Source organism: Furipterus horrens, unplaced genomic scaffold (assembly GCF_987537825.1).
Source record: "Furipterus horrens unplaced genomic scaffold, mFurHor1.1.pri manual_scaffold_8, whole genome shotgun sequence".
NCBI classification, from domain to species: domain Eukaryota; kingdom Metazoa; phylum Chordata; class Mammalia; order Chiroptera; family Furipteridae; genus Furipterus; species Furipterus horrens.
In genome coordinates, this window is record NW_028327178.1 from 4,497,909 (window position 1) to 4,510,107 (window position 12,199).

The 12,199-nt window shown below is 45.7% G+C and overlaps 1 protein-coding gene across 1 annotated transcript in view; it reads right to left on the bottom strand.

The window, feature by feature from the left end:
• Positions 1–725: 725 nt before the first annotated feature.
• The window catches only part of DOK6 (docking protein 6), a 216,345-nt gene continuing 204,871 nt past the window's right edge, over positions 726–12,199 (bottom strand). Inside the window, exon 8 of the mRNA XM_090285070.1 lies at positions 726–1,225. Coding sequence (XP_090141196.1) covers positions 1,086–1,225 — 140 coding nt within the window. The 3' untranslated portion in view covers positions 726–1,085. The remainder of the gene's footprint in view (positions 1,226–12,199) is intronic.

Consider the following 12,199-nt stretch of genomic DNA (forward strand, 5'->3'; position numbering starts at 1 on the left):
AAGGGTGTTTTTAATCTCTTTCTTCAGCAATTTCTCATTTATAGTCTTTTTCCTGGAGATTCAGTGGAAGCCAGCGGGGATCACACCCAGCCTTTCCCTGCAGCTCAGAAGGACGGCCGAAGGGAGAAGACGCTGTCAGCCATGAGGGAATGACACCCAGAAGGACCACGGTGAGGTGACAAGTAGGACCTCTAAACCGGTCCCTTTGCTTCCAGAGGATCCCGTCCTCACACGCTGACACTGCTCACCGGAGCAGACTGCCTTCTATAAATCCCTTGGCTAATAAGAAGCGTTGTTTTTTTGTTTGTTTGTTTGTTTTTTGTTTTTTTACAGCATGGTTTTAAAAATAGCTATTCAATGTAACAATCTTAACTTGAATGCACCAAATTACCGTTTTCAACAATGTAAGTGGGCGTGACCCGCCCCCCTCCGCACACAGCTGATGATGGCAGGTGTTAGACGCAGATGGAAGGAGCAGTGTCCACACCGGTATTTGTTACACACACGCGCGCGCACACACACAGGGAGAGCTACGAGGCCCTGCTTCCTGGTGTGTTCTAAATTCTGTGTTCCCTTAGCGGTCACTGGGGTTATTTATATGGAGAGTTACAATGTCATTTGTAGGGCTGATTGGACTTGTCCCTGTCAAAACCTTCCGAGCCACACAGCTTGTGGCGGGTCACCTTCATGCCTAAGGACTGGCCCTGTCATCAGATGGGAGGACTGAGCCGTGAGGACACCTACCAGGCATAGTACAACCCTGTGTGGGCCACCCTCACAGTGCCCAGTCTGCTGATACTGTCAGACCCAAAGAGTTTTATTTAAATGACTGTTCATACGATCCCAATTCTATTTCTGTAAAACATAAATGTCCCCCCCACCCCAAGAAATTCAATAAATAAAGGACTTAGCCACGGAATCAAGGAAGCAGAACTCCAGTTTCGAACCTTTCCCTGGGAGAGGGACCAGACCCGACCCTCTTCAACTTCTGCTGTCGTTGGTCTCCCAGAAAGCAGAGGGCACCATGACCCCCCAAGCAGGTCCGGGACAGACTGGCGCTCTGGCCCGCGGTGGCTCTCTGTGTGTCATTGAATGAGGCTGGAGCTGTAGCTGAATCCGTAGCTGCTTGACCGGGACAAGGACGGTTGAGTCTCTTCACTCTGCTCGGAGGCGTAGCTAGGAAAGGTCTGCGCACGTGACATCTTTGAAGAACCAAACCCATGACCTGGGGAGAAAGAACAGAAGGACAGCTGTGCTAAGAAACACACTCAGCAGAACCGAAGGCCTTGTTGGGAAAACAAACCAACCAGCCGCAGCACTCCTGCCCTCTGTCCGGATCTCCGGGTAAGTAGGTACAGGTGGAGATACTTGGTACCTTCTTCCTGATAAGCTGAGAAAGTTCCCTGCCGGGCTCAGAAGTTTCTACACATGTGTCTGCCCACAGCTGTGGGTGCCAGGGAGCTAGGTAACTCTTCTAAGGATCTCAGACTCCTACCATCCTTCAGCTTTTGAGACAAAAGCAGACAAGCTTTTCCAGAAAAATTTGTTTTTGACGGAGAGCCTGGAAGCTGCTTTCTCCCCTTCCGTAATCACGGTCGGCACACAAAGGCAAACGGCACCCTTTCCTCACACCTTTCTGAGTAGGCCAAGTGCACTTTGTCCTGGGCAGTGACCATCAGTTATCGGGAGGCAGCTTTCACGGGGCGCGGGCTGGAGGCCCTGGCTGACCCTAGCGGGTTTGGGAGCAAGTGAACCCAGTTTCCGATACAGTTACCCCAAATGATAAGCCTGCATGGCCACTGACATAGCTCCCTGAAAGGGAAACCTTACAGAAGACATATTTTTCAGAAAATCCCATCGAAGCTTTCTGTAGTTCAGACGCGCCCTTGCCGCGAGGAATTGGTCTAACAGAAGCAACAGAAGTGATTACTGAAAAATGTGTCAGAATGTTCCAACCGTGGGGAGACAGTGTGCACCCCAAGGTGCAGCCAAGCTCTCTCCCCATCCTCCACGCTAACCAGTGATTAATAACTGTTCATAGTTGAGAATGACAATTAGCTGATGGACGCGCTCCGTGAGAGCGAAGAGGAGCAGCTCTGTGCGCTCTGCCCTTCAGACCGCGTTTCTCCCACGGGAGGGGACGTCTTGAGCTCAGTTTGTGCTGCTTCCGTCCCAGTGGCGACACCTCCAGGGGAGACAATCTGTTACATAGAAGCAGCCCGCCTCTTGCCAGGTCCTCGGGCGGCGCTGTCCTTCCCAAGGTCACGCACTTAAAGCCGTTTTATTGTCAGGTGTGTTTTCCTTGCAGAGTCTGAAGCTTGGGATCCAGGGAGAAAATGCAAATGAATTGGGTAATCAGAAGCTAATTAAACTGCTAGAACCTCTTAATGTGAAAATACTGTGAGAGAAAAATCTTGCTTTCTGGGTAAAAATCATGTTAGATTCACCGTGGGACTGATTCTCTTGTTAAGACGCAACATGAGACCCTGGCAGGGGAGCTCAGTTTGGTTGGAGTGTGGTCCCCATGTACCAAGGTTGCAGGTTCGATCTCTGGTCAGGGCACGTGCAAGAATCAACCAGTGAATGCATATGTTAGTGGAACAACAAATCAATGTCTCTCTCTCTCTCTCTCTCTCTCTCTCTCTCTCTCTCTCTCTCTCTCTCTCTCTCTCTCTCTCTCTCTCAATAATTAAAGATCAGGGAGAAGAGCAAGGTGGGTAGTTCCTCCTTGTGCCCTCTGCCTGCTCTGCAGCCCAGTCTCCTTTGAGCTTCCAGACCTTTCTGCTCCCTTCCTCCTCTCCCAGGGCTCAGGGGTGCCCTTCGCTCCTTCAGGCCTAAAGGTGGCTCCCTGCTGCTGGCCCTCCTTTATGATCCCTTCTAGGTTTGTTAACTTGACACACAACTCTTTCAAGTGCATTAAATTCTCTTAAAATCTCAGCTGAGCGTGGCTTCTCTTTCCTGTAGGAGCCTGAGAATGCTCTCAGGGGAATGAAGCTCAAGACAGGCAGAAGAAATTAGAGGCGGAGCAATTAGAGGGGAAGCCGGGGGAGTTCAGGGCCGGGAACTCCGGAGCCAGGACACAGATATGCCTGTGTCCTCTGCCATGTACAAGGTGGATCCGACCTTGAGAGGCTTCCTTTGTCCCTGGGGTTCCCAGTTTCCTCACCTGCACATTCTGGGTGGCATTAATGGCATTCTCCGGTTCTTCGGAGTATGACATCCATGTGTATGCATGGAATCCACACACGTTAAGTGCTAGCACCATAGGAAGTGAAAGGATGTCACTGTAGACTCCAGCAGGTCCCTCCCTTACGGGCTGTTCGGTGAAGGCCTCCCTCCAGAGGAGCCCTTCTGACATGATGTTTATATGACAAGGTTGTGATACGCTAATTGGATATAGAAAAAAACCACTTAAGATTTTAACAATTTCTCCTCTTTATCTTATCACTGACTTGCTAGATGAGGATTCATAGTTCCTTTAGTTGGAGATACTGGCCTTGATGAGCACAACCCAGTGGAAATTCTCATATTAAGACTATGTTCCTGGCCTTGGTTTTATCTCATTTATTTTATTTTATTTTTTTAAGAGACTTCCCTGAAAGAGAGCAATGCTGAAGCGTACTCTAGTTTGTATTATTTGTGGGCTAAAAGCTAAGGCGTAAGTTGCAAAATCAGAGGAGACTTTGCCTGTGCACACAGTTTTTCACCCTGACTTGGGTGTAAAAGGTTAAACGCAACTAATATTTGCCGTCCATCTGCTAAAACAGCTCAGAATGCCACAGCGGAGACAAAGTAATGGGAAGTGCTGCCCCTGACTTTACAGGGGTCACCGGCTGCTTCGGGCATGGCCGCGGCGACCGTGAATGAGAGCGGGAGGGTGCCGCAGCCGGACCGTGCGGGATCGGAGCGGGGCGCCCACGGAGCCTGCGAGCACTGGCTGTAGAGCCACACACGCCTGTCCAGGTCCGTGTCCTGGGTCCCACCGGGTGTGCAAACAGCGTCACCACCAGGGACTTCTGACACACACGGGCTCGCGCTCCTTCCCTCTCTTCCTCCGCCTGCTTCTGCCTCGCCTGCCCACACACAGAGAACACGGTCCTCAAGGTGTTTGGAGGACTGAATGAAACGCCTGGGAAGACCCCTGGGAGGGTGGGGTCCCCATAGGCGCTCGTTTTCTCCCCTTCTCCCACGAGGAACGGCCTGTGTCCTTCTCATTCTGGGGCTGCCCCTCTCAACAACGACAGCTTTTGAACATGATTCTCCTTCGAGATCACTGCTTTCTTCACTTCCTCTGTGAACAGTCCGCAGTCTAACTGGAAATTCACTTACGATTGATTTTTCCTTACCTCAACCATTTCTTTACAGACAATTTGCGAATGATGTCACTGAACACGGGTCACAAAGATAACACAGCTCTACCCGAAGGCTGAACGAATGCTGTCTGACTTGGGCCAAGATGATTACAAGGACAAAAGAGAGAAATAATTAAACATTTCCTCCACGTTTGTTTGAATTATGCCCTGAGGCACTGCGAGGAAAATGAACCAAAACAAAACAGAAACGCACTTTGGGGCTTAAGTGAAGAACTTGCGGAAACAGACCTGCTGGCTAAACAGAGACAATTTAAATGCTTCCTAAGCTTGCCCTTCAGCTCTCCCCGGAGGGCAGATAGGGTGAACTGCTCTCTAAGGACCTGGGAGACGCTGGAACTGAAAAGCAACGGGTTTGTTAACAGCTATTAGTGTGGCTTAAAAGTCCTTTTGAATTTTGGTTTCTACTTCGTGATGTGTTTATGTTTGTTTTAATAGGAAATAATACTTTCTACCCATCTAGTCAGGTCACACTGGCCATCTGGGAGGAAGAACACCTCGTGCTTACCCGGCAGTGTGACGTGCACGCTGAGATGATGCCTCCTACCATCCCCCCCCTTCCCCCGGTGTGTATACAAGCCCCAGACTGAGGAATGTAGTTCTGTTCCGGAAAGAAGGAAATCTATTGACTAGAGAGAGGTTTCAAACATCTGCATTATTCCGACAAAAATGCTCCCAGTTTCAGAACCTTACGCAGATCGCAGGCTGGGAAGGAAGGGCAGAGTTACCCTAAGTGTCCCTAAAGATGAGCCTTTGCTGCTGGGTCACAAAGGCTTCAAACCAGTAATAAACCCGAGGAATGCACAGGCAGTAGAAACGACTGAGTCAGAGAGCAAGACCAGAGCCACGGGCCGCACAGCGAAGAGCGAAGGAGGACGGCACCCCCGAACGCCCCCTCCTTCCCGGAGCTAAGCTGCGCCCCCGCTGCTCAGGCCTCCGCTTTTCCGCAGTCACTAACGCTCACTGTGCCCTTTGCAGAAACTAACACGTAACGGAACTGGGTTCTGGAGGAGCTCAGAGGGTCCCAAAGCACAGAGCTTGTGGTTATCCAAGGGTCAGAATGGTCTCAGGAAAGCTGCTTGATTTAAACTGGTTAGAACCTGGGAGGGAGGGAAGGGTTCTGTCATTTTAAATAATAAAACAAAAATTTTTTAAAAGCAGAAAAACAATAAATACAAGACTTGCTTCAGGAAGAAGGGTGCAGGCTGGAGGAAAGGCATGAACAGCGACGGAGCCCAGGTTGACACAGAACGTGTCGTCTTTGTCTTCACGAAGAAGAGCTTTCTAGCCACTGGGAAAAAGGAGAGGGCAGAGGGCAGATCAGACCTGACACCAAAGGACAGACGGATGAACACTTGGGGTGTAAACAGACATCCCTCAGGGCTTTCACTGCAGTGAATCTGGGGCCAGAGGTTTCTAGGGGACCAAGTGTCCAGGGAGTGGTAGTGTCTTAGCAGCAAGCTGCCATCTGTTAGTTACGCTGAGAAATGCCGCTGTGGTCAGCATCTCCCCTGGAGCCGTGTTTGGTTTTACTCCATTCATCGTGATCACATCTCAAACCAGACTAAGTTTGGTCTCTGCGTTCTCCGAGGGGCTGCTTTGGATTTGCCTACGGGGATCCCCTAGTCCTGGGAGTTTCATGACCCTTGAAGGGATTTGTTGCGAGTGTTGAGGCTCGACTTCAGCACATTTGAGCCAGTGGGAAATAGAAAGATCAGGAACTTCAGCTCATGATTTGGAAAAGCCATGATGGAATAACCACTGTTCATTAAGCATATGTTCATGTTGTCCTCTGCTAAGCGCCTTCAAGATATTCCTGTTAAAACTTCTCGTATCGGTTCTTTAAGGCGGAGTGCATACCCTCCTTTCCCACGTGGAAGAACAAACTCCAAGCCTGTAGGTGTTGACTGACTGGCCCAGCTCAGGAGGAGTAGGGCAGAGGCAGATCTGGGACTGCCGGAAACCAGACCCGAAGCACTACCCTGCGTAATGCCACGTGTCCTCATGGGGCTCTTTCAACATCGGTCTTACCTGAGCAATCATAAACTACATATGTATTTATATATACGTAGCTTCAGAGGAGAAGAAATGTCAGCTCTCACAACCTAGTCCCTGAAGGCTTGCTTGAAGTGCCTTTAAAATGCTGATGTATGTTGTCAAAGAACAAAACACCATTCACGCGAGGAAAAGTTTGCTTCGTCTGCTCCCGCAGCCGTAACCCAGGAGACAGGCTGCAGGCTTCCACAGCAGACGTCGGTTCTTCCCAGTTCTGTGGGCTGGACGTCTGAGGTCAATGCCGGCAGGCTGATTTTTGGTGAGGATGCTCCCCTCGGGTCTTCTTACTTTGTCCCCACGCCAGTCCTTCTCTGTGTTTCCCTGAGGTCTCCAGCTCTATGGGATCCAGGTCATTGAACCTGAATTACCTCCCTGAAGACCCCGTCTCCAAATACAAATACTTTAGCGGGGTGGGGGTGGGGGGGTGGTAGGGCTCCAACCTATGAATTTGGGGGAGGACATGATTCAGGTCATGGCAAGTTATAAAAAAAAATGGATTAGGACATATTAATTTAAGAAAGTGTCAGTGACACTTCTTCTCTTGGTAGAGATTATTATTTTTTGGCCTTTCATCTGAGAGGCATGTGCACTTGTTAGTGAAATTATGTAATTTGATTAAGGATTACATAAAATAATAAAACATGACATGTAATTTTTTATCCTTCAGATCGTCAAAAAAGAATTTAAGAATTTAACGGTTGTTTTATGCCACTAAGTTTCTGATATAAACTGTCAATTTTCATTGGGCTCATTTACATTCTACCTACAGGGTTTAAAAGTACGTTCTTTCCTAACTTTGGCTAGATCTGGATATTATTAGATTAAAATCTTTCCAAGTTGAAGGATGAAAAATTGCACCTCATTTAGTTAATTTCCTTTCGCTACATAAAGCACTCAATGTCTTGTAGTCAAGTCTTTGTGTTTTCTGAGTTTTGATTCTTGATAATAAGTCTTTCCTCATCAGAAGATTATTAAAATATTCTCTTCCAGGTTACTTTCACATTTTCATCAATTTCTTCAGTTACTTCAGCTCTTTAATTCACGGGGACGATCCTCATCGATGTCCTAACGTGAGGACCCGTGCGTGCTCTGTGACGGTTAGTAGCGTTGGCACCGGGGGAAGACTGCTGGGGTCTGAGTTCCAGCTACGCCCTCATAGCTGGTTGGCACCTGGAAAGTTATTTAACTGCTCTGTCCCGCGGGTTCCTCGGGTGGATACAGACAATCATAACAGTGTCTCCTGACAGAACGCTGTACTAAGTGAGCTCACCCACAGTAACGCAGAGTAACAGCGCGCTACATCAGGGTTAGCATAATACAGTAATAACACTAAGAGCAGGGTACTATACCCCCCTTCTTAGCTCATTTAATGTTCACAGCAGGTGCTCCTGAGGGAGAGACAAAGTTTCTGCATCAGTGCTTAGCACCGATCCTTTGTCACCTGCTTCTGTCCTATCAGAATTTTGAGAGTTCTCTTCGTTCCTAGTGTTTGTGATGAGCTGCATGAGGAGATGTCTTAATGTGAGGACTTTTTTAAAGACTTTAAAAAAGTCTTTTTGTTTTTTGTTTTCCAATCAAGGAATGAAGCTGTCTCATTTCTTGCAAATATTTCTGAATTGTTATAATTTTTGTTCATTATTTCCCTTCCACCATTTTTTCTGTATCTCTCTCTCTCTCCCTCCCTCTCATCTCTGTTCTTTTTTTTCTAGCGTATTTGTTATTTATATGTTCCAAGCTTATTAAATTATAAACAATTTCTACAATTCTAATTTTAATTTGTGAAAAGCTTTGTCTTTCTCTTTCCCTTTCCCTCTCTTGCTCTTCTTTCTTTAATATACATTCATACTTTTATCGTTTTTATTAATGGTACTTTCACTGCCAAAACTATGAACTGTTTTGCTTATTTTATAAGTGGGCATTTAAGTGTTCTTTAGTCATATTTTCCCAAAATTAGTAAGTCTTGAATGGAAAACTGCATATTATTAAATTTTATGTAGTACCCAGCTTACAGTTATAAAGAGCCTGTGAGGATTAGCAATACCATTCTAACACTAAAAAATATCTGATATAATGTAGTTTAAAATACGTTAATATGCCTTAAAGATGGTTTAATTGGATTCACACAGAATTACATTGTTAATATTTATATCAGAAATGCTCTAGAATAAAAATAGTCTTATATTTATTATTCTGGTTAATGTAGGATTCATTTATTCCTGTTGCTTGCATTTACTCCCTCTTGTATTCTAATTACCTACTGGGATATTAATTTTCTACAACTGTGAACTCTTTGTAAAACTTGGCAGAATTCTTCACTGTTAGCAGAATCCATTTGAATAATTATGGCATTCATAAGCAATCTGTGTCAGCCAATAAAATGAAATAATCTAAGGCCAGGGCAGCAGCTAGAGAGGCACCAGTCCCATACATAAGTGAGTGAGGTGCCTGAAAAAGGGGCAAGTGCTGAACAAGCAGCATCATTCCCTCTCAGACCCCTCCCCCACATGCAGTGCCACAACATGGTGAAATGGGGTGCCCTATACTGATGAAGCCCTAAGGCTCTGCCCCTTACAATGTAACAGGAGTGACAGCTCTACCTAAGACACAGAGGCAAACAAACACAGGAGCCTGTCAGAATGAGGAGACAGAGAAGTATGGCCCAAAAGGGGGAACAGATTGAGGTCCCAGTGGGAGAACTAAGTGATGAGGAGATAGCCAACCTAACAGATGCAGAATTCCAAACACTCGTGATAAAGATGCTCAGAGGCTTGACAGATATGCTTGAGTATGGCAAATGCATATGAGAAGAAGTGAAGGCTGTGCTAAGTGAAATGAAGGAAAACCCACACAAAACCAATGGTGAAGGGAAGGAAACTGGAGTTCAAATCAATGATGTGGAACATAAGAAAGAAAAAAACAGTCAACCAGTACACAATGAGAAAACAAGAATTGAAAAAAAATAAGGATAGGCTTGGGAATCTCTGGGACAGCTTTAAATGTGCCAACATCCGAATCATGGGGGTGCCAGCAGGAGAAGAGAAAGAGTAATAAATTGAAAATTTATGTGAAAAAATAATGAAGGAAAACTTACCAAATTTTGTGAAGGAAACAGACATACAAGTCCAGGAAGCACGGAGAGTACCAGGTGAGCTGGACCCAGAGGGGACCACACCAAGACACATCATCATTAAAATACCAAAGGTGAAAGATAAAGAGAGAATCGAATCCTAAAAGCAGCAAGAGAGAAGTGGAGAGTTGCCTACAAAGGGGTGCCTATAAGACTATCAGCTGATTTCTCAAAAGACACTTTCCAGGCAAGAAGGGACTGGCAAGAAGTATTCAATGTGATGAAAAGCAAGGACCTTCAACCAAGATTATGCTATACAGCAAAACTATCATTTAGAATGGAAGGGCAGATGAAGGGCTTCCCAGACAAGGTAAAGCTAAAAGAATTCATCATCACCATCATAAAAAGGCCCAGGAAGAAACGAAGGTTATACTAAGTGAAATAAAGAAAAATCTAAGGGAACCAACAGTGGAGGGGATGAAGCCAGATTCATATCAATGATTTGGAACATAAGAAAGAAATAAGCATTCAACCAGAATAACAAGAAGAAAAAAAGAATTCAGAAAAATGAGGGTAGAATAAGGAGCTTCTGGAACATTTCCAATATACCAACATCCGAATCATAGGGGTGCCAGAAGGAGGAGGAAGAGCAAGAGATTGAAAATGTGTTTGAGAAAATGAAAGAAAACTTCCCTAATTTGGTGAAGGAAATAGACATACAACTCCAGGAAGCACAGAGTCCCAAACAAGTTGAACCCAAAGAGGACCACACCAAGACCCATCATAATTAAAATGCCAAAGGTGAAAGATAAAGAGAGAATCTTAAAAGCAGCAAGAGAAAAGCAGAGTTATCTTTAAAGGAATTCCCATAAGACTATCAGCTGATTTCTGAAAAGAAACTTTGCAGGCACAAAGGGATTGGAAAGAAGTATTCGAAGTGATGAAAAGGAAGGGTCTACAACCAAGATTACTCTATCCAGCAAAGCTATCATTTGGAATGGAAGGGCAGACAAAGTGCTTCCCAGACAAAGTGAAGCTAAAGGAATTCACCATCACCAAGCCATTATTACATGAAATGTCAAAGGGAATTATTTAAGAAAAAGAAGAAAATCAAAACTATGAACATTAAAATGGCAACAAATTCATAACCATCAACAACTAAATCTAAAAAAAAGAACTAAGCAAAGAACCAGAGCAGAAACAGAATCATAAATATGAAGATCATCTGGAGGATTATCAGTTGGGAAGGGGAAGGGGAAGAATGGGGGAAAAGGTGCAGGGATCAAGAAGCATAACTGGTAGGTACAAAATAGACAGGGGGACATTAAGAATAGTATAGACAGTGGAGAAACCAACAAACTTATATGCCTGATCCATGGACATGAACTAAGAGGGGTGGGATTACTGGACGGAAGGGAGTCACTGGGCGGAGGGCGGGGGTGGGGGAAAATTGGGGCAACTGTAATAGCATAATCAATGAAATATATTTTAAAATGTTTTAAAAACTGCAAAAAAAAATTCAACTAATGCAAAAAAAGATTTTTTTTCATGAGAATGAGGTTTCCCTACATACCATGTACTTAGAGATTTGAGTTCCAACAGAAATATTATAGCAAAAGTTACTGAATGTTACATGAGTTTACACAGAAGGAAGTTTGCAAAAAGCTCAGACTAAATATGAGGAACATGACGAAACTTGTTTAAAATTTACTATCTGGTTTTCACATAATGTCGCGCAGTTTTACTCTGCGGTATTGACAAGGCTAAGCTTGTGTTTAGTCTGAGGATTTCTGAAATAAGTTTGAGGCTATGCGTCACAAAGTTTCTTCGCCCTTGATGAAGGTCTGGTTTTTCATCTCATTCCCAGTAGAAGTTTGCCTACAGTCGTTCCTTCTGAGAACCGGCTGGGGGGTTTTTCAGAGGCCAGGGAAACACTTGGTAGGTGTGGTGCATCAAACGGAAGGTCCTCTGAAGGCGAATGAAATCTAAAGACGCAAGAATAAATACACAATTTTTCATAAATAAATTCTGGGTTTGCCGGGGCCCCGCCTCATGTAAGCGGATTGGAGTTTCCCCTAAGGACCCGGGGTTCGGAACGGGGCTCACCCCTCCACTCTCCCCTCTTTCCCGTTCCTACCTGGCACGCCCTCCTCCGGGGGCCCCATTCCAAAGCACAGAGGGGTCCCAAGGAAGGCAGGCTCTCTGAACCAGGCCGGGGGGCCTCCTGGGCTTGGAATGCCCACCCTCACATTCATTTGTGCTTCCCCTCTTGCTAGGCTGATTCCTTTCTTTAAAAAAAAAAAAATTCATCTAGGAAGCCTCACACTCCTTCACCCACCCACCCAGCGGGGTCAGGGGCCACGGTCTCATCTCCTATCTCTTCACCTGGGTCTCCTCTGGGAGCTTGAGAGGAAGCGTATTGACTTTTGCATTTTTGGAGCCTTGTTAAATGCCAGGCTCACAACAAGTGCTCAGTAAATAATAATGAATGAAACTATGAAAAACGCACGCAGCCGCCCCCACTCTGTGCGCAAACAGAGCAGGAGAGAGAGAGGAAGGCAGCGCCCCGGAGAGGGCCTCCGTATCTCCGAAGGCCGGTAATGATCTGTCGTTGAATCAAAGTAATTTAATTATGTGGCCTGGTCCTGGATAATGGGAAAATGACGGTCTTTTTTAAAATGAAAACTTAAATAATATAAGGCGAAAT